Raw genomic sequence first — 23,038 nt, 5'->3', positions numbered from 1 at the left:
GATGTTTTTCATCTTGCATCCTTTCCACAAAGAAGGAAACACAGAGCCAGTTAGGCCTCTTTGGGTTCTGGTGACAACATTCTACAGCTAGGAAAATTCCTCTGGTCCATTTACCAGGTGACATAGAAAGCAATCAGTTTTGAGTGGGGCCAGATCAGGAAAGGGCAGTACAGCAACTCCAGGCCATGATGCAATCAGCCCTGCTGCTTGAGCCAGACACTCAGACAGACCTTACAGTGTTGGAGGTTTCAGCAGTGGGTAAATGTACAGCACGAAATTTTTGGCAAACTCTAGTGGGAGAATCATAACAGGCCCTGGGGCATTCTGGAGCAAGGCCATGGCCATACCATTTGCAACAGAGAAATATATACCCTTTGAGAAACAGCTCTTGGCATGTTACTGGCTCCTGGAACACTTGACCTTGGGACACTAAGTGACCATATATCCGGAATTGACCATTTTTGAGCTGGATTCTGTCAAATCCACTAAGTAAGGAAGCTGGATGGGTCTAACAGTAATCAATTGCAAGATGGAAATGGTACATCCAGGATCAAGCCCAAGCAGGTTCAGAGAGCATGTAGAGGTAAGAGAATCTGTTTGTTTTAGGAAATACACGTTAAAGTAGTTAGGAGTAAAAAAGGGCATCATGTCTGCAACTTACTTGCAAATGGTTCATAAAAAAAAGTATGAGTATATGAGTGTGTGTGTGTGTGTGTGTGTGTGTGTGTGTGTGTAGGTACACAGAGAGCAAAAGATAAAGCAAATGTGGTAAAATATAAACACTTGGGATTTATAGGTGAAGGGTACTATTCTTGTAGCTTTTCTGTAAGTCTGAAGTTATGTCAAAACAAATCCAAAGTATGTAAAAGGGTGTATAATAAAAAGCTGTCACCATCCTGCTATCCTGTCCCTGTCTTGGAGCCAACAACTTTTCTTTCCCAGAGGCTATTGCTACATACATAAGCATGTATGTTTTGTCTTTCTCCTATTTTTACACAAATGATAAAATAATAACCACAGTTCTGCACATTGCTTTTCTCACTCATCAATGAATCTTAATATATGAGTACATATAGTGCTGTCTCATTCTTTTTTTAGTGGCTGCACAGTAATCCATTAAATGTATAAATATCCATTAAATCCAAATAAATGTACATTTATTTAACCAGTCTCTTTTAATTAGTTTGTTATTTCCAACAATGAAACAATGTTTCCTTAATCAGGCATCATTTCAAATATCTGTGAGTATATCTTGGGTGATTTCTAAGAAATAGCTTTGCTAGTTTCAAAACTTTGTGAATTTGCAATTTTGATAACTATTACCAAAGTACTCTGCATAATGGTTGTACCAATTTTCACTCAATAATGATAACACTCTCATGCCCCTAACTAATTACAGTGTTATTAAATGTTTGATATATGCTAATGTGACAGGCGAAACATGGTATATCATTATAGTTTTATTTTTTAATAAATTTATTTATTTATTTTTGGCTGCATTGGGTCTTCATTGCTGCGCGTGGGCTTTCTCTGTTTGTGGCGAGCAGGGGCTACTCTTCATTGCAGTGCGCGGGCTTCTCATTGCAATGGCTTCTCTTGTTGCGGAGCACGGGCTCTAGGTGCATGGGCTTCAGTATTTGTGGCGTGAGGGCTCAGTAGTTGTGACTCATGGGCTCTAGAGCACAGGCTCAGTAGTTGTGGCGCACGGGCTTAGTTGCTCCGCGGCATGTGGGATCTTCCCGGACCAGGGCTCGAACCCGTGTCCCCTGCATTGGCAGGCGGATTCTTAACCACTGTGCCACCAGGGAAGCCCTATAGTTTTAATTTGTATTTTTTTGATTTGTAATAAGGTCAAGTGCCTTTATATTTATTTACATTTCCTATTCTGTGAACTCCTCATATTCTTTTTTTTTCTTTATACTTGTTAGTTTCCCCCTTAACTTTATTGAGGTATAACTGACAAGCAAAATTGTATCTATTTAACATGTACAATGTGATGAGTTGGTATATGTATACATTGTGAAATTATTACCACAGACAGGTGATGAGAATACTTAAGATCTACTCTCTTAACAAATGTCAAATATACAATACAGTATCATAATTAGAGTCACCATGCTATACATTAGATCCCCAGAACTTATTCATCTTATAAATGAAAGTTTGTTCCCTTTGACCAGCATTTCCCCTTTTTCCCCCACCCATCAGCTCCTTGTAACCACCATTTTACTCTCTGTTTCTATATGTTTGACTTTTTTTTAAAATTCCAAATATAAGTGAGATCATACAGTATTTATCTTTATCTGGCTCATTTCACTTAGCATAATGTCCTCCAGGTTCATCCACGTTGTTGCAAATGGCAGGATTTCTTTCTCATGGTTGAATTATATTCCACTGTCGTGTGTTTGTGTGTGTATAATCTTCATTCATTCATTCAGTCAACAGATACTTATGTTGTTTCTATATCTTGGCTCCTGTGAATAATGCTGCAATAAAGGTGGTAATGCATATATCTCTTCAAGATACTGATTTTGTTTCCTTCAGATATATGTCCAGAAGTGGGATTGCTGAATCATATGGTAGTTCTATTTTTAATTTTCTGAGGACTCTGAATAATGATGTTTTCCATAATGACTGTCCAATTTACATTCCCACCAGCAGTGTTCAAGGGTTCCCTTTCCTCCACATCCTCACCAACACTTGTTATCTTTTGTCTTTTTGATAATAGCCATCCTAACAGGTGATATCTCATTGTGGTTTTGATTTGCATTTCCCTGATGACTAGTGGTGTTGAGCACCTTTTCATGTAGGTGTTAGCTGTTTGTATGTCTTCTTTGGGAAAATGTCTATTTGGGTCCTTTGCCCATTTTTAATTGGATTGTTTTTTGCTATTGAGTTGTATAAAGTCTCTCTACATTTTAGATATTAATCCCTTGTCAGACATATGGTTTGTAAATATTTTCTCCTATTCAGCAGATTCCCTTTTCATTTATTGATTGTTTCCTTTGCTGATGAAACTTTTTAGCTTGATGTTGTCCCAACTTTATTTTTGCGTTTTTTGCCTTTGCTTTTGGTGTCATATCTAAAAAATAAAAAACCAATGTCAAGAAGCATTTTCCCTATGTTTTCTTCTAGTGGTGTAAGGCAGGGTCCAGTTTCATTCTTTCGTATGTGGATGTCCAGTTTTCCCAACAGTACTTATTGAAAGGACTATTCTTTCCCCATTGGGTGCACTTGGCACCCTTGTCAAAGCTTAGTTTATCATATATGCGTGGGTTTACTTCTGGGCTCTCTATTCTGTTCCCTTGGTCTCTTCATATTCTTTGAAGCTTTTCTCTTGCATTATAGATATTTTTTCTTACTGACTTGTAGGAGTTATTTATATATTAAGGAAAGTAGACCTTCATCTGTGATGTTATAAAATTATTCCTAGTTTACTTTTTTTCTATATATATGTTTAGTTGTGCAGATTTTCAAAAAAAATTATGTAGTTGAATTTATCAATTCTTTTTCTGTTATAGTTTCTGAGTATTGTGTTACACTTAGAAAAACCTTTCCTTCTTTAAGATATCCTATGATATATTCTAGCACTCTTATGATTTCACCTTTTTTTTTTTCTTGCTGTACGCGGGACTCTTACTGTTGTGGCCTCTCCCGTTGCGGAGTACAGGCTCCGGACGCGCAGGCTCAGCGGCCGTGGCTCACGGGCCCAGCCGCTCTGTGGCATGTGGGATCTTCCCGGACCGGGGCATGAACCCGTGTCCCCTGCATTGGCCGGCAGACTCTCAACCACTGCGCCACCACGGAAGCCCTGATTTCATCTTTTATATTTAATCTTTTAACCATTTGGAACTTATTTTAGTGTTAGGTATGAGGAGTGAGTAGGGATTCAACTTTTTTTCCACCCAGAGGGCTTGCCACTTGTCCCAATACCACTCTTGAATTATTGAGTCTTAAAATCTAGAATGAATGTTGAATTTTATCAAAGACCTATTAAGCATCTATGAACATGATACAATTTTTTCTCTTTTAAACTATTAATAAGATTAATTAGTTATATTAATATTGAATCTTCTTACATTTCTGTAATAAACCTTAATCATGGTGTATTACTCTTTCCATATGCTACCAGATACTTTAGTTAGTAATATAGTTGGGATTTTCCCATTAATATTCATAAGTGAAGAAATTGGACTATAGTTGTGTGTGTGTGTGTGTGTGCTATCTTTGTTAGATTTTGGTACCAATGTTATGCTCACCTCATTAAGATTTTGGAGGACTTCCAATTTTTTCTGTGCTCTGGGTCAGAACTAATAGCATTGGGGTCAACTAGTATTTACCATTTTGGGGGAGTTTCCTTGTGAAACACGGTGAGTCACGTGCTTTGGGGATGGAGGTGAAGGTGGAAATAAAGGCAGTAGGAACGATAGGTCTTTGATAATATTCTCTTGTTCTTCTGCGGTACTGGTTTAATTAGATTTTCTATCTCAGGATCTATTTGGGTAAACTGTATTTTCTTATCTTGAACAGCATCCATTTCATCCAGGTTTTCAAAGTTTATTTGCTTAAAGTTGAGCAAAATAGTCTCTTACAAATTTATAATTTTTTCCTATACCTGCACCTTTTCCCCACTTACCTTTTTTTTCTTTTTAATCATAGCAAGTGTGCATTTCTCCCCTTTACTTCTGATTAGTTACTATTTTTTTTATTGATTTATTTTCTGAACTCCTGGACTTATTAGTGCTTCGATATTAGTTTTCTTAATTCATTTATTTCTTTTTAAAAAATCTTTACTACTTTATTATGCTTTATTTATGTATTTTTTCTAACCCTTAAATTAGATGATTAGTTTACGTTCACTATAATTTTCCTATAAGCCCGGCTTTAGTTAAATCAAATAAGCATCTATATGTAGTGTTTTCAGTACTTTTGTTTTCTAGATATTCTGCAATTCGGTTTTGACTTCCTCTTTTCCTCAACAGTCCGTTAAAACACTTTTTTAAAAGCTCAGGGTGGTTTTAAATTTAATTGTAGTTATTTATTTTATTTTATCCATTCTTGAGATCACTAGAGAATTTTATCGAGCTCTCCACTCCATTAGACTTTTTCCCCATGACTCTGCCTCGCCCACTTCCTTGCGGCTTTAATAATAACGGTCAGGAGCAGGGTTCCAGAACGAAGGAACGCCGAGGGCCTAGGGAAGAAACAGCGACCCGAGTCCAAGGAAGGCTGAGGACACAGCCGACCCCTCCTCTGGTTGGCGCAAGGGGAGGAGGGAGCGGGAACCGCACCCCCGCGGCACGCGGACAGACTGGCCAATCGTCGCCACCCAAGCCCTGCTCTGTTCTTTGATTGGTTATGGTGGAGACGCCCCCACCACCCCTTCGGTTCACCTATTGCTTGGGTCTGACCTGGACGGTGGCCGGCGGAGGACAACAGGCTTGCAGAGCGGAGGCAAGGTTTTGCAGTGAGTGGGACACAGCACAGCTGCTGTGTCTAAGCGTCGGAGAGTGACGGGGCTGCAGGGACATGGCGGCGGCCTCTGCGTTGTCGGTCGTGCTGGTGGCGGCGGAGAGGAACCGATGGCAGCGAGTCCCGAGTTTGCTGCTGCCGCCGAGGTAACGGCGGGTGGAGGGGCGGTGGATCAGTGTCGGGGCCCGGGGTGAATGGACTCGTGCGGCGTGTGAGAGGCGCAGAGGGACCGAGGATAGAGAGGGAGGAGGGGAGGACGGAAGAAAAACTCCAGCCCAGGCCGGGGGAGGTTCTGCTTTCAGTCTCGGCATCGGGAGGGAGACACACACTTTCTTCTCCCTTCCACACATCCAGCCTTCAGCATTCTGTCCAATTTTGTGGAGTGGGAGAGGGGTGGAGCTGAGCCTGCCATCTCCATGCTCCCCTCGCCATAGGGGCAAGAATAACACTTGTACAGCTCCTAATCATTAACACTGTGTTTTCACTGCATTCCTTCTTCGGGGAGCGTTGGTATGATCCCGCTTCTGGTGAAGTCCGAAGGGGTCAAAGACTTGCCCTAGTTTACACTAGTGGTAAGAAATGGCCCCAGGATGCTAAAGACTCTTGGAGTTCTTTCCCTTTGCTGAAATGAATCAAGTTAACAAAAGCAAATTTGTCTCCGGAGAGCTGAGAGGTTTTGTCAACAGCTTTGTACACACATTTGAACAAAGCTATCAGATGGCTCACTCTAACTAACCTGACTCCAGATCAGTTTCAGATTTTAAGCTTCGGAGACAATTATTGGCAGTGAAGACACCCTCAGGTTTCCAGGTAGCAAGCTTCTTTAGCTTCCTTTGCCTCTCTTCCCTCCTCCTCCATCATTCTGGAAACATAGTATAGCTTAGTGCTGAAGGGCACAGACTCTGCACTCAGAAGGCAGGGGTCTCAGCTTTGCTACTCTGGGTGTGTGAGTAACCTTGAGAAAGTTACTTATTATCCTCAGTGCTTCAATTTCTTTACCTAGGAGGAGGTGATGATACTATCCCTAGAAGAGATAATACTAGTGCCTTTGACTGTGCGAATTAAATGAATTAATATTAACGTAAAGAGGCTTAAACAGAATCTGATGCATATGAATCAATCCATAGATGTAGCCTTTGCAGACTCAATGATTTGTCTTAAGTTTTTTTTTTTTTTTTTTTTTTTTGCGGTATGCGGGCCTCTCACTGTTGCGGCCTCTCCCGTTGCGGAGCACAGGCTCCGGACGCGCAGGCTCAACGGCCATGGCTCACGGGGCCAGCTGCTCCGCAACATGTGGGATCTTCCCGGACCGGAGCACGAACCCGTGTCCCCTGCATCGGCAGGCGGACTCTCAACCACTGCGCCACCAGGGAAGCCGTCTTAAGTTTTTTTTTATTGCTTTTATTGTCCAAAAGTTATTGTTATGGATGTAGATTTTCAGCTACTTAATTGTAGGACTAGCCCCAGAGCAAAATATGACAGTTGATGAAACCAATGTTAGTGCTCTTCTTTTTCTCCTGATTTTTCTTTTCTTAGGTTTCCAGGGCTCTTCAGGATATTACACAGACCCATTTTCTCTCACTTCCCTCTCCCTCTCAAATCTTAGCTATTATGTATAGAACCATTCTCAAGTGGTTGTCACCCTGGAAAATGTTAGAGTTGTTAATGGCATGTAGAATTAAAATCTTATCAGTATATAGGGTGTTTACATGTCTTTTTGTGTCATGATTTTGTAGTTACTCAGAAAAGAAATCTAGTCTAGTGGTGGAATTTTAAAAACGAGGAGAAACTGGTATAGAAATTCTTGAATCAGGATGGAATAATCGCATGGAAGCAACTTCTTAATGTTTTTTAAGCCATTTTAAATTGTAGTGTAGATAATGGTGGAAAATGGAATAGACCAATCAGAACGTTGCTGGGATAGAAGATTATAGTTAAGTGGTGTGTGGGGGAGGTGGTTGTCTCTTGGTTTTCACTGGAAAATGGCAGAAGAAAACTTTAGTTCAGCAGTGTCCTTGAAACTGAATCAAAGTCTTAAGCTGGATTTACCAAGAAGCAGCCATTTTATAGACACATTGCCCAGGACAGGCCTTGAATCTTATTGGTAAGCGTATCTGAAGATTGTGATGGGAAGATGCTGTTTCCCCACCTCCCCATTGAAGATCAAGAAAGTGAGGTCAGTTGATTGGAAAGATGTGGGAAAGCAGTAGCCTCCTGAGAAAACCATCTCGTGGAACTCAAGTACCAAAGCTGTGGGTCTTCCCAGGACATTTTATTTAATAAAATGGAATAGAACAGGAACTATCGAAACATAGGGGAAATTTTCTTTCATGAAACTTCTGTGTGTGTACTGGCTTGTGAAGTCAAACATAGTTTTTACTTTGGGTTCTGGTGAAAAAAGTTTGAAAACAAGCTGAACTGGATGATCTTGAAGTACCTTGGCTTTCTAATTGTTTCTAATGCCGTGGTCATTTGCCAGCCTCAGGAATGAGCCGGTTAGGTGATCTGCTCAAGGACACTTAGTACCAGGGAGAACAGCCAGAACCGTAACTTTTGATTTCTAGATTCGTTTTCTTCCCACAAAGTAAATCTTATTGAATCACTCTGTAGGCTTAAGGTTTAAATGTAACTAAAGTCATATCTAGACTTAGTTGCAAGTTTTTAAAAATTGAGATTCTTTTGAGAGAACAATGACAGATCTTACATATCCTGTTTAATCATAATTCCATTTGGATTCATTTTATAGGGGATGGACTTGGAAGCAAAGAGCCATGAAGTATGCAACTACCACAGGTACTGACACCCTCTTCGATTTGGCCTTGTTTCAGCTTATGAAGTAAGAAAGGGAAATGTTTAATTATTTAATGTGTGCATAATAGAATTAGTTTTTATATACTTTTGAAGTTTTGAATTTTCATGATTACTTTCTTAGTATTGAGTCAATGGTTTTCACCTCTTATGTTAAATCTCTCTTGCTTTTGAGTCTATATAGGTAAATAGTTAAGGACATTTTATGTTTATGTTGTTATTTGTTTGACCCTCTTTAGTGTATTGAATTGAAAAAGCATAAATATGATGGTCTAAATCAGTGCTTGAAAACAGTTCTTTCAAGTAGCAGGAATTTTTTTTTATTTCAAAAAAAGTGTTACGTGGAGTTCCCAACTGTAAACATTTAAAAGTGTAACTTCCGGTTGACTGAATGTAGCCCCCTCCTCCAACATATACATGCATGCTTCACCCTAGCACCCCTTGTGACAGCTTGGGTTCTATAGATCCCTGTTGAAAAACATAGTTTTTTGTTTGTTGTTTGTTTTTTATAATGATGCTGAGCTTTTTCTCTTTTTTTAAAAAATATTTATTTTTTGGCTGCGTCGGGTCTTAGTTGCGGCACGCAGGATCCTTCATTGTGGCGTGTGGGCTCTTTGTTGTTGTGCACAGGCTTCTCTCTAGTTGTGTCGCGCGGGCTGCAGAGCACACAGGCTCAGCAGTTGTGGCGTGCGGGCTTAGTTGCCCCGTGTCATGTGGGATCTTAGTTCCCCGACCAGGGATCGAACTGGCGTCCCCTGCATTGTAAGACCGATTCTTAACCACTGGACCACGAGGGAAGTCTCCAAAAACATACTTTGAAATTATATAAAACTTTATTTTTTGAGAAAAATAAATATTATAAACTGTCAAAAACATTTATTTCATGTGTGATGATGGAAGTGTATTTTATTTATTAATACAATAACATGTCATATGACACTGATGCCAGTGAACTGGTGCAGTGTTCATTTATATTGCAAGAACCACATACCCCTGTGTACAGAGGGATAGAGGCAGTGGAGCAGAGTGATGAAGAGCTCACATTCTGGAGTGAAGTTAACCTGGGTTCAAATCCTGGAGCTACCATTTTTTTTAGCTCTGTGATTTCAGGAAAGCAGTATCTCTTTCAATCTTAATATCTTCATTTTTAAAATTGAGATAATAATAATAGCCTCTACTTCATAGGATGATTGTGAGGATTTAAGTCCAAGTTGAGTGTTTAGCAGAGGACCTGGGGCATAGAAAATAGGTATTAAAATTTAGTTATTATTAACTGCTTTTTTTTTAGCTATTGTAATTTGATCTTTGACATAACAAAGCATCTTTTTATTTTAAATTGAAAAAGCTGAGTAAGAATTTATGTTAATAAGAGTATCTTGAATTTCATGACTTCTAAAGGCTTATTAACAGCTCTCCCTGATCTGATCACACTGGCATTGATTCTAATCGAGGTCAAAATGGAAAGGCAGCAGAAACTAACACACCATTGTAAAGCAACTATACTCCAATAAAGATGTTAAAAAAAAAAAACAACCCACAATGAGGGGGTACTTCCCTGGTGGTCCAGTGGTTAAGGCTCCACACTCCCAATACAGGGGGCCTGGGTTTGATCCCTGGTCTGGGAGCTAGATCCTGCATGCATGCCACAGCTAAGAGTGCTCATGCTGCACCTAAAGATCTCGCACATCGCAACAAAGGATCCCGCATGCCACAACAAAGATCCTGAGTCCCGTAGCTAAACCTGGTGCAGCCAAAGCAAACAAAAAAAAAAAAGGAAAGGCAAAGAAGATAACTTGGTTTACCCAGAGAGACAATCTGCAATAAAGACAATAGAGACACTATAAGTTAAAGTGACCCTATCTCTGCAAAGGTCTAACTTTACCCTACACAAGTAGCAACATCTACAAATATTGGACATTGAAAAGAAATGCACTGATATTAGCTAAAATGGTTATTTGAGGCTTTGTTATGCTGATTTTACCAAAACAAATGTTTATAACCTAGTTAATATCATAGAATATTTACATTTGGCCCTCTAGTATCCATAGGTCCCGCATCTGCAGGTTCAACCAGCCAAGGATCAAAAATATTTGAAAATTCCAGGAAGTTGCCAAAGCAAATCTTGAACTTGCTATGCACCGGCAAATATTTATATAGCATTTACATTGTACTTACAACTGTTTATGTAGCATTTTTAAAAAATTAATTAATTAATTTATTTATTTTTGACTGCGTTGGGTCTTCGTTGCTGTACGCGGGCTTTCTCCAGTTGTGGCGAGCAGGGGCTACTCTTCCTTGCAGCACATGGGCTTCTCATTGCAGTGGCTTCTCTTTGTTGCGGAGCATGGGCTCTAGGCATACAGGCTTCAGTAGTTGTGGCACATGGGCTGAGTAGTTGTGGCTTGCGAGCTCTAGAGCACAGGCTCAGTAGTTGTGGTGCATGCAGCATGTGAGATCTTCCCGGACCAGGGCTCGAACCCGTGTCCCCTACATTGGCAGGGAGATTCTTAACCACTGTGCCATCAGGGAAATCCCTGTAGCATTTATATTATATTAGGTATTATAAGTAATCTAGAGATGATTTGAAGTAAACTGGAGGGCATGGGTAGGTTATATGCAAATACTACACTGTTTTATATAGTATTAGTATTTATGCATCTGTGGGTTTTGGTGTCTGCAGGGGTCCTGGAACCAGTCCGCCATGGATACTGAGGGACAACTATATTTTGCATTCTCATTCCTTAATTCCCCAGTAACATTTGTATATGGTTTTCATGGTATTTTAAACAGGACGAAACATTACCAAGGTCCTCATTGCAAACAGAGGAGAAATTGCCTGCAGGGTGATACGAACAGCCAAAAAAATGGGTGTACAGTCTGTGGCTGTTTATAGTGAGGCCGACAGGAATTCCATGCATGTTGACATGGTACGTTGTTAAAGACTGGAAGTCAAATTTTGTAAGTGATTGTATTTGTTTATTGTGTCAGTATTTTACTTCTTTGTTGACGGTTTATATTTGCTAGTATTAACAGTGTCTAAGTAGGTAAGTTCAAACTGCTCACTAAAAATTTATCTTGGGAACCTTTTCCAAACGTAACACCAGTGGAACTACACTGTGTGCCTAGTGACTTCTAGGCAAGGTCCTGTCTCATCAAGGATTGGTTAAAACGGCTCAGAGAAGGTGGCTGACCCACAGATCACACTGTCAGTGGCGCACATCCAGATCCCTGATGTACCAGGAGAAGGATCGAGGTCAGTCTTAACAACTACCAGTTACTGGCCAAGGGATCTTAGACAAGTCATTTAATGTTTCTGAGCCTTGACTTAACTGTAAAATTACAACCAGCTTCACCTGGGCTTTCCACACTGCCACTTTTCCCTTGAATTCTGTGCGGGGACTATCTCAAACCAGTTTTGCTCCATTCCAACCTCTGACTCTCCCTCTACCACCTATTCTCAGCAGATGATCTTGAGTCACAGAGGACGTAGAATTGAGCTTCCTGCCACAGAATCTGCTCGCTGCATCTGCATCTGTCCTCTTCCCATCCAAGGCTAGTTGTCTTCCTGTGCTGTGGAGTCCTTCTCCTCTCCCCTGTTAAGAATCTTCCATTTTCTTCTTTTCTCACTGTATACTGTCACTCTAGATCATATCATCAAGTCCTGTGGCTTTGCTAAAAACTTCCAAATGTCTATTTCTAGCCCAGACTTTCTTTTGAACATGATACATGTCTATCCAGCCTCCCACTCAACACCTCCACCTGCATGGGCACCAAATCAGTATGTCTGAAATTGAACTCCTCACCTTTCATCTGTACTGAGCATGCTTTTCTTGCAGACTTCCCTAACCCAGTAGGTGGCAACACCATCGCTCATAAAAATAATAATGCCAGAGATCTGGAAGTCTTTGAATATCTCCCATCTTCCTCCCATCTCTACATCCTTCCCCCTTCCTCATCTAGACAATCTCCAATTGCTGTTAATTCTGCTTCTCAAACATTTCTTTCCACTTCTTTCTGCCGTCTTCCACCTGCACCTTAAGTCAAAGCCGCTGTCATCTTCGCCTGGTCAAATGCTGTATGTAGCCTTGTATGTGGTCTCCCTACTTTACCCTTGACCCCCTCTCACAATATTTTCTACACTTCAGCCAGACTGATAGCTTAAAAATCAGATTTTTTCATGTTACTCCTATGCTTTAAATGCTTTTTTATCATCCTCCAGATTATCAATAATTTAAAAGATGGATAATATTCAGTGTTGGTTAATGTGGTTAGAAATTAGGTTATTGATGGAAATGTATATTAGTGACACCATTTCAAGGGATGATTAACCAGGAGCGATTAAAATGTCGTATCTTTCACCCAGCCCTGCAAACACTCCTCTAGATCTCTGTCCAGAGACATACTTACACATATGTGCACCTAGAGGCATGCACAAGATGCTGCTGGCATCCTTTTGCCATTACAGCTTAAATGTCCATTTAGAGGTGCCTGATTAAATGAACTATGGTACCTTCATACTGTGGAACATTATGCAATTGTTATAAAAAAATGAGGTAGACGTGTGTACTAGTAAGGAAAGAGCTCTCAAGACATACTGTTAGTGAAAAAAGCAATTGCAGAAGATGACTCTAGAGTTTGATCCTATTGGTGTAAAAACAAAAACTAAAACTGTTGTATGTTTATATAAATATATTCAAATAAATAGGAATGTGGATATGGAAAGGTATGTCCCAAATTGATCATAGAGATTATATCTGGAAGGAGTTTAGAGTGAGGGAGAGGGGCAATGCCAAAGGACTCCTTTGCTTCTGTATTATTGTTCACAGTCTTTAGAATGAGAATGGATTTGTGTATTGTGGAATTAAAAGTTTAAATTAAAAACACATACTTTAAAAAGTCTCATCATGTGTCCCCTTGGGAGACAATCCAAAGCTTTAACCTCGCACAAGGCCCTCTGAAATCTGCATCCCGCTGTCTTCCAGTCACATGTCTGGTCCCTGACCCCTTCTTCATTGCTCCAGCCACACAAGCCTCCTTCAGTCCCTCAAATGAGCCAGATTTCTTCCCACCCCAGGACCTTCGTATGTGTTGTTTTCTCTGCCAGTGAGGCTTGCCCCCATCTCCATTCCTGTTCCGAACTCCACCCCCTCCTCCTATTTGCCTGCCCAGGTCCCAGGTCAAGGAGCCCCTTGACCTTCCCTCCCAGCCTTTCCCTGACCAGACTAAACCTGATCCTCTTCCTCTTACCTGCATTGTGTCCTCTGTTTTTCCTTCTTGGCCTTTATCACAGCTGTCATTAAGTGTGTGAATGTATGTTTGATGTTTGTCTCTTCCTCTAGACAGAGACACTTGTCCTATTTACTGATGTATAGGCAGCTTCACCTCAAAGCATGGCATTCAGTAAGTCTTTGAATGAATGAATGATATTGTGTATCTGGTCTGCCTCAAGGGGTGCTATGATTATATGAAAGTTTTAAGGGACAATATAAAAATAGTTCATAAATGTATAGAAGGGGTATTATCATACTCTAATAATTATATAAACTTAAGGAAACTTTTATTTCTTACTGTATACATCTGTTGTATATTTTGTCTCTTTTGTCAAATTGTACATTTTTGGCATTAACTACATTTAAGGTTACTATTGTTGCTAATATTAATACTGTGACTAATGCCTCTTGCCTTCTAACCCAAGGCACTTTAATTTCACTCTGTGTGTTTTATACATAAAAGTCAAGTTTTGGTACCCTCCTCCTGCGAAAGATTCCAAACTGGCTTATTTTTATAACATAGACATGAGCTGCTGCTTGTGTTTCTCAATTCTTGCATTGTTCTTAGGAGCCAGCATTTTTATTTATAATAATAAGATGACCCAGCAGCAGTTCTGTATAGCGTACTAGTGTGTACCAGCTGTGTGGTCTTTTAAGCATGTAATATTCCTTCAACAGGCAGATGAAGCACATTCCATCGGCCCTGCTCCCTCACAGCAGAGCTACCTTTCTATGGAGAAAATCATTCAAGTGGCCAAGATCTCCGCTGCACAGGTAAAAGAGTCATGAAGAAATTTGCATTGCAGGGACTTCCCTGGCGGTCCATTGGTTAGGATTCTGCACTTCTAATGTAGGGGCCGCAGGTTCCATCCCTGGTTGGGGAGCTAGGATCCCACATGCCACGTAGTATGGCCCCCAAAAAGAAGAAATTTGCATAGCAAAAGGAATAAGGTTTTTTTTGTTTTTGTGGTATGCGGGCCTCTCACTGTTGTGGCCCCTCCCGCCGCGGAGCGCAGGCTCAGCGGCCACGGCTCACGGGCCCAGCCGCTCCGCAGCATGTGGGATCCTCCCGGGCCGGGGCACGAACCCGCATCCCCTGCATCGGCAGGCGGCCTCTCAACCACTGCGCCACCAGGGAAGCCCCAAGGAATAAGTTTTGTACAGGTTACACAAAATTGCTTATTATTTACAGAACTCGTTCTCTATGTTTAGCTGTTTCCAAGATTTTTACATTTGATTATGGGATTGTTATTGTAAAGTAGGCGTGTGGCTTCTCACTCCTCAGCCACGCTACCGTCTTACTGAGTCCTGTGCACTTTAGATCTTTGGGGAAACAGGTGGAGGGAGGGTTTAATTACAAATTTAAATTAAGAGGGAATTCAGCTCTTCTACCTTCAAAGCCAGATCCTAGGAACATCGGATTCTTTGGGAGAAATAGGTGGTGCTCTAAATTACAAGGAAAAATAGAATCAAGAAAGAAATCCTTTTCCCTCTTGACTTCCCAGTCTCATTCTAAGGCCCCGCTCCCTGTTTTCCAATATCCCGGACTCAAAAGTTTGCTGTTACTGTATCTGTCATCCTTCAAAATAAAATAGGAACCAACTTGTGTTGAATCTTTCTTTGAAATGTCTCCAGAAGTTGTTCTTTTTAATCACACAGCCAGACCTTATGATCTCTTATCTGGATTTCTGATTCTCAGCTGGTTTCCCTACTTTTAAATCCCTTGCCCATCCAATGAGTTGTGCTAGATAGATAACTGCTAGCAGTTGTTTTTACTGCAAGACAGATGTAAGACAGATGTTTCTTAAACCCTTGTTTCATTATTACCACCTGCTCTTTTTTTTTTTTTCCTCAATAACTTCACCCCTTTCTCATCCTATTCCCTAGTGAGTAAATCTTTTGTGGTTACAAGATAAAGTTCAAACTCTTCAGCCTAGCATTTAAGAGTTTCCAGTATTTGTCAAAACTTATTTCTCATCGTCACTTGTTTCTAATGGTTGCAATGAAATTTTCTCTGTCTTTACACATCATGCTTATTTCTCTAGGCATCTGCTTATATTGTTCCGTGTGCTGGAAATGCTCTTTTCCTCCTTCTCATATCATTCATGCATATATTCACTCAGCAAACGTTACTTGGTCTCCTCCTTTGTGCCAGCTTCTAAGCATGTATGCAGGGACTTCTAGTGGTAAAGGATCCGCCTTCAAATGCAGGGGACACAGGTTCGATCCCTGGTTGTGGAACTAAGATACCACATGCCATGGGGCAACTAAGCCCACGTGCTCTAGAGCCCATGTGCTGCAACTATTGAGTCCATGCACTCTGGAGCTTGCACACCACAACTAGAGAGAAGCCTGAGCACTGCAACGAAAGATCCCACATGCCACATCGAAGATCCTGCATGCCATAACTAAGACCTGATGCAGCCAAATAAATAAATATTTTTTTAAAAAGCATGTATAAAAAAAAAAAGAAAAAAAAAAGAAAGCATGTATGCAGCAATGACTAACACGGTTTATACCCTATGTCTGAAGCTACACTCTTGTAGTTGAGGCAGAAAATAAATATTGTGTTGGCCCAAAAGTTTGTTTGTAAGATGTTATGGAAAAACCTGAACGAACTTTTGGGCCAGCCCAATATTTAAATGGGTAAAGAACTAATATAACTCGGAATGTTATAAGTGGTGGGAAGAAAATAAAGCCAGATAAGGGGGTAAAGACTGGTTAGGAAATGCTTTTAAATAGGGTGATCAGTGGAGGCCTTTTTGAAGAGGTGACACTTGAACAGGGACCTGCCTGATGAGAAGGAGCCAGCCATATGAAGCACTTGACAAGGAAGGTTCAGTCACATGGGAGGACGCTGAGATGAGTATAAACTTGTGTTCAAGGGACAAAAATATTCAGTGTGGATGGAGTGAAGGCAATGAGGGGCTGTGTCATTCAGGATCCAGTTAGTAAAACTGAAATTCCATTAGATATTTCAACAGAGGGAGATTAATTTAGGGATTAGTTCTACCAGTGTTAGAGGACTAGAAGAGAAAAAAGTATTTTGAAATTACCTAATGATAAAACTACAGATACTGATAACGACCCCTTGGGCTGAGGAAGAGGTTGGAGGAAGGACCTTCTGCAGCTCTTGCTCAGTTCTCTATGGAGGGGCCCTACCTGGCTGCAGGGAGCATAATGAGGCTGGTTCTGGAAGTTCCAAGAGAGACTAAACTCCAAGAGAGGAACTGCTGCTGCCCAGGGTGGAAGAACAGGAAGCTTCCCTGGCTTCCAGTTTCCCTACAGTGACCCCTGCTGGTGGAACCTGATAGGAAACCAAGTGGCAAGAACAGTAATTTGCAGGGCCCTGTCGCCAAACTAACTCAGTATGGAAGGTTGGATTTGGAGCTGGAAAACCAACTGACACAGGAGGAAGGTGGTAGATGATGAAGTTGAGAGTGGTAGAGGCAGCATCATTTAGAGCATTATAGGCCTTAGTAAGGAGTTTGCATTTCATCCTAAGTAGCTATTGGAGGATTTTAAGCAGGGGAGGGAGGTGATCTGATTTATATTTTAATAAGATCATGTGGCTGCCCGTGGGGAATAGGCTAGTGGGATGGGGCAAAGGTGGGGTGGTAACAAACACAGCAGGCAGAATAATTAGGAGTCGATTGCAGCAGTCTTGCCCTTCACTGGCACTGGAATTCCTGCCTCTTACAATTACTTTCTTGACTCCAGTCACACTGATGTCTCCCTTTTCCTTTAGCATTTGCTTTCCTGTTCCAGTCATCTTTATACTTAATTAGCCATTTTCTTGTTTTTAATGCATATCATGACTCCTCAACTCAATTGTGCTCTGTTTAAGAGAAGAACCCACAACTGAGACTTATTTTCTCTACCTCCTAACATTCCCATGACCTGGCACAGAGGGTCATTAATTTGAATTAATGAATATATGCAGTTGTTTTGTATTTATGTGTTTCTGCGTCTTTGTTCTCTTCTTTAGAATCAGAGTTTCTAGACTGAACAATGTAGGCACTAATTTATACACACAGGTGTTTAAAATATGCTTGTTTCTAAAGCTTTTTAGTTATCATTTGGAGTAAAAGGCCCTTAGGAATCCAGGGACTTTAACATAATTGTCACTTTGTACTTATCGCATGTTTGAGTTTACATTAGACAGTATTATTACCGCCGTTTTACAAATATAAAATGCACAGCATACGTGATACTCAAAATCATCTAGTCTCACTACTCAAAGTGTGGTCCATGGCATCATTTGGTAGAAATGCAGCTTCTTAGGCCACACTCCAAGCCCACTGTAATTTACATTTTTATGCATAATTTGCATTTTTTCAAGGTCCTCAGGTGCTTTGAAAGCAAAACTCATCTCATCATTGAAAGAGAAAGAATTAAACAAAAGTATCCTGACTCTCAGCCCTATTACCTATGTCTTTAAGTAACGACTCTAGCAAATTTATGATATGTTAATTCTGGAGAATTTGTGAACTCTGTCTATCTGGATTAGTATTATGTTAGATGTTATGTTAATAACACAAACAATGAGAAAAGAGTAAATAATTTTCACACATTTTGCCTGGATATTCAAGATTTGAGGTGACTTGCAACATTACAGATAGTGGTTAAGACTAAGATAAAAACAAAAAATAAGTAATATGGGACTATTATTGGGGCATAGTGGTTGGAATTAAGTCAGAAAACTTAGGCCAAGGAAAGCTTCTTTAGTTCTTCCTGGCAGCCCTGATCAAAAAGGAAATTTGGTGGGTTACAATTTACAGGGCTCTTTAATAAGAGGATATTTATCAATTAAGGGAGCAAACCTTGCCCTCACTTTGACTTGAAAGAAGAATCATATTGATCCTTCTAAAGCAGCGGTCCCCAGCCTTTTTTGACACCAGGGACTGGTTTCGTGGAAGACGATTTTTCCACAGACCGGGTGCAGGGTAGGGGGATGGTTTGGGGATGATTCAAGCACATTACATTTATTGTGTACTTTATTTCTATTATTATTACATTGTAATATATAATAAAATAATTATACAACTCACTATAATGCAAAATCAGTGGGAGTCCTGAGCTTGTTTTCACTTGCCACTCACCAATAGGGGTTTTTTGGGGGTTTTAAAATTTTATTTATTTAATTTTGGCTGCGTTGGGTCTTCGTTGCTGTGTGGGCTTTCTCTAGTTGCGGTGAACGGGGGCTACTCTTTCATTGCGGTGGCTTCTCTTGTTGTGGAGCACGGGCTCTAGGTGCAAGGGCTTCAGTAGTTGTGGCTCATGGGTTCTAGAGCGCAGGCTCAGTAGTTGTGGCGCATGGGCTTAGTTAATCCGCGGCACGTGGGATCTTCCCGGACCAGGGCTCGAACCTGCGTCCCCTGCATTGGCAGGTGGATTCTTAACCACTGTGCCACAAGGGAAGCCCACTGATAAGGTTTAAATATGAGTCTGCAAGCAATTGATTTATTATGGTCTCTGTACAGTCAAACCTCTCTGCTGATGATAATCTGTGTTTGCAGCCACTCCCCAGCTAGAGCCCTCGCATGCGCAGTTCACAGTAGGGTTCGCACTCCCATGAGACTCTAATGCCGGCGCTGATCTGACAGGAGGTGGAGCTTAGGCAGTAACAGGAGCAATGGGGAGTGGCTGTAAATACAGATGAAGCTTTGCTCGCTGGCCCCCGCTCACCTCCTGCTGTGCAGCCTGGTTCCTAACAGGCCATGGACTGGTACCAGTCTGTGACCCAGGGGTTGGGGACCCCAGTAATGAAGGACATTGAATGACATGTGCATAATGATTTTGAAAGAATTTTGCCAAAAATGTAGAATTCTTTCTTTTTATACAAATGCAATTTTTAAAGGGTATGTTCCATTTACAGTTATTACAAAATATTGGCTATATTCTCCATGTTGTACAATATATTCTTGTAGCTTATTTTATACATAATAGTTTATACCTCTTAATCTCCTACCCCAATTTTGCCCCTTCTGTTTTCCCTCTCCCCACTGGTAACCACTAGTTTGTCCTCTGTATCTGTGAGTTTGCTTGTTTTTTTTTGGGCCGCGCAGCACGGCTTATGGGATCTTAGTTGCCCAATCAGGGATCGAACCCAGGCTCCTGGCAGTGAGAGCACCAAGTCCTAACCACTGGACCACCAGGGAATTCCCTGCTTCTTTTTTGTTATATTTGCTAGTTTCTTATATTTTTTAGATTTCCTCATATAAGTGATATCATAAAGTATTTGTCTTTCACTGTCTGACTTATTTCACTTAACATAACACTCTCCAAGTCCATCCATGTTGCTGCAGATGGCAAAATTTCATTCTTTTTTTATGGCCGAGTAGTATTCCATTGTATACATATACCACATCTTCTGTATCCAGTCATCTATTGATGGGCACTTACGTTGCTTCCAGATCTTGGCAATTGTAAATAATGCTGCTATGAACATTGGGGTGCATTTATCTTTTCAAATTAGTGTCTTTATTTTTTTCAGATATATACCTGGGAGTGGAATTGCTGGGTCATATGGTAGTTCAATTTTTAGTTTTTTGAGAAACCTCCATACTGTTTTCCACAGTGGCTACACCAATTTACATTCCCACCAACAGTGTACAAGTGTTCCCTTTTCTCCATATCCTCGCCAACATTTGTTATTTCTGTTCTTTTTGATGGTAGCCATTCTGACAGTTGTGAGGTGATATCTCATTGTGGTTTTGATTTGCATTTCCCTGATGATTAGTGATGTTGAGCATCTTTTCATGTGCCTGTTGGCCATCTGCATTTCCTCTTTGGAAAAATGTCTATTCAGTTCTTCTGCCCATTTTTTAATCGGGTTGTTTGTTTTTTTGATGTTGAGTTGTATGAGCTGTTTATATATGTTGGATATTCATCGCTTATCAGTCATATCATTTGCTAACATTTTCTCCCATTCAATAGGTTGTCTTTTAGTTTTGGCAATGGTTTCCTTTGCTGTGCAAAAGCTCTTAAGTTTAATTTGGTTCCATTTGTTTATTTTTGCTTTTATTTCCTTTACTTTAGGAAATGAATCAAAAAAAATATTGCTGCAATTTATGTCAAAGAATGTACTGCCTGTGTTTTCCTCTAGGAGTTTTATAGTATCCGGTCTTACATTTAGGTCTTTAATCCGTTTTGAGTTTATTTTTGTATATGGTGTTAGAGAATGTTCTAATTTTATTCTTTTACATGTAAGTGTCCAGTTTTCCCACCACTTATTGAAGAGACTGTCTTTTCTCCATTGTATATTCTTGCCTCTTTGTCGTAGATTGATTGACAAGTGTGTGGGTATTTTTTCTGGGCTCTCTATCCTGTTCCATTGATCTGTGTGTCTCTTTTTGTGCCAGTACTATACTGCTTTGACTACTGTAGCTCTGTAGTATAGTCTGAAGTCAGGGAGCATGATTCCTCCAGCTCTGTTCTTTCTCAAGTTTGTTTTGGCTATTTGGGGTCTTTTGTGTTTCCATGTAGACTTCTAAATGTGGCCATTTTAACATAGGCGTTTTTATAGATACTAGAGTAAAATTTACACTTGAGCTAAATTTCTGGTGATTTGCCTGGTAACATGGCTGTACTGAGAGAATCTAAAAGATGTAATGGTAAGCATGCTCATTAGGCTAGTCCTCTTGACAGTCAGTTTTCTCAGGCCTTCTCTGGCTGGGAAAGAGGTAGTAGTAGTAAGTGCTGGCTGAAGATTAGAATCACTGAGGAGCCTTTTAAAGAGTATGTTGATACAGTACTGTGGAAGGGGCCTAAAGTCACCTGGAAGGGAGCTTTATGCTCTCTGGTGGAAAGCTAGTGATTATTTTTTGAGCTGAGTGTTGTCTACACAGGTGTATTCAGTTTATGAAAACTATGTTTATAAAAGCTGTATACTTATAATGTGCACTTTTTTGTAAGTATATTATTCTTTAGTGAAAAGCTTTTGCCAGACCTCACTTATTCCCTTAGTTATCTGGATTAGCTTCTGAACATGAATGTTTTGTAAAAGTGCTCCAGTTTCTTTTAATGTGCCACCAGGAATGAATAACTTTGTTTGAGATGTTTCAAAATCACTGACAAATAACTTTAATGAATATAGCAAGTTATTTAACTAAATACTGGTCACCTATGTGGTTGACCAAAAGGAAATCCAAATGTCATAAGAATCACAGATTGGGGTAGGAAATTCTTGGTAATAAGAATTTGAAAAAAAAAAAAAAGAATTTTTGAGGGAGTTCCCCGGTGGTCCAGTGGTTAGGATTCCAGACTTAAACTGCCGGGGGCCCAGGTTTGATCCCTGGTCAGGGAACTAAGATCTTGCAAGCCACACAACATGGCCAAAAATAAAAAAATGTTAAAAAAAAAAAAAAAAGATTTTGAAGAGTATGGCTTGTTCCCTCCACCACGGAAAGGACACATCTCATTTTTTCTGAAGACAGAGCTAATAACAACAACAACTTTGGACCTGTGCATATGCTTGAACAAGCACAGAGCCGAATAGACATAAACTAAAAACATGGAAGAAATTATTTTGGCAGAGATTTAAGGGTAGGAGATGATGCCAGTTTTCTGTCTTTATTGTTAAAGGCATATTAGTCCTATGGGATGAACAATCTAAACAGGCTTACAATCCTGTGATCCACCAGGGTGAATTGGCAGCTAGATACATGCCTGATGGCTTGGAATTAGCCCGCTGGTAATAGTAGTATTGTTAGATTTCCTTTTTTTTTTTTTTTTTTTTTTTTTTGCCGTACGCGGACCTCTCACTGTTGTGGCCTCTCCCGTTGCGGAGGACGCACAGGCTCAGCGGCCATGGCTCACGGGCCTAGCCGCTCCGCGGCATGTGGGATCTTCCCAGACCGGGGCACGAACCCGTGTCCCCTGCATCAGCAGGCGGACTCTCAACCACTGCGCCACCAGGGAAGCCCTAGATTTCCTTTTTAATCCAATTAATTTAATTCAAATGCTCGAGGATACTGTGGTTTGGATATATTAAAGTGTTCACCCTAAGAGAAATTAAACTTCTTGAGGCCATTCCCATAATGTGTTTGAATATTATTTTTTGCAAGGAGACAGCAGCTTTTCTTCTTAGTTATGAAGGGAGAGTATTTATCTGGTTAATCAGGGTTCTGTCAAATTAAGTATCTGTTCCAAAAGAAAGGAGGCTAGGAACCAACACTTTGAAAATGAAATTAAGGAAACAGTTACATTTGTAATAACATCAAAGAAAATCAAATACTTAGTAATAAAGTTAGCAAAAGCAATTCAAGACCTATGTACTGAAAACTATAAAACATTGCTGAGAAAAATTAATGAAGACTTGTACATGCATGTTTATAACAGCATTACTCATAATAGCCAGAAACTGGGAAAAATCCAAATTAATAAAAAACAAAATATGGTATATCCATACAATCTGTAAACAAATGTGCTATATTCATCCATGTTGTGGCATGCCCCAGTATTTCATTTTTTGTTTGTGGGTGAGC

At 40.3% G+C, this 23,038-nt stretch overlaps 1 protein-coding gene across 2 annotated transcripts in view; it reads left to right on the top strand.

Annotated features, from left to right (window-relative positions):
- The first annotated feature begins 5,429 nt into the window (after positions 1 to 5,429).
- The window catches only part of MCCC1 (methylcrotonyl-CoA carboxylase subunit 1), a 63,662-nt gene continuing 46,053 nt past the window's right edge, over positions 5,430 to 23,038 (top strand). For both annotated transcript variants that reach the window (XR_009540684.1, XM_060150086.1), the window contains exons 1-4: positions 5,430 to 5,618; positions 8,219 to 8,265; positions 11,071 to 11,207; positions 14,229 to 14,324. Coding sequence is in view for 1 of the 2 variants with exons in the window: in XM_060150086.1 (XP_060006069.1) it covers positions 5,530 to 5,618; positions 8,219 to 8,265; positions 11,071 to 11,207; positions 14,229 to 14,324 (369 nt within the window). In the remaining variant the exon portion in view is untranslated. The remainder of the gene's footprint in view (positions 5,619 to 8,218; positions 8,266 to 11,070; positions 11,208 to 14,228; positions 14,325 to 23,038) is intronic.

This window comes from Lagenorhynchus albirostris, chromosome 5 (genome assembly GCF_949774975.1).
Source record: "Lagenorhynchus albirostris chromosome 5, mLagAlb1.1, whole genome shotgun sequence".
Classification (NCBI taxonomy): domain Eukaryota; kingdom Metazoa; phylum Chordata; class Mammalia; order Artiodactyla; family Delphinidae; genus Lagenorhynchus; species Lagenorhynchus albirostris.
The sequence above is the reverse complement of the archived record's forward strand: the minus strand, read 5'-3'. Positions and strand labels throughout refer to the sequence as shown.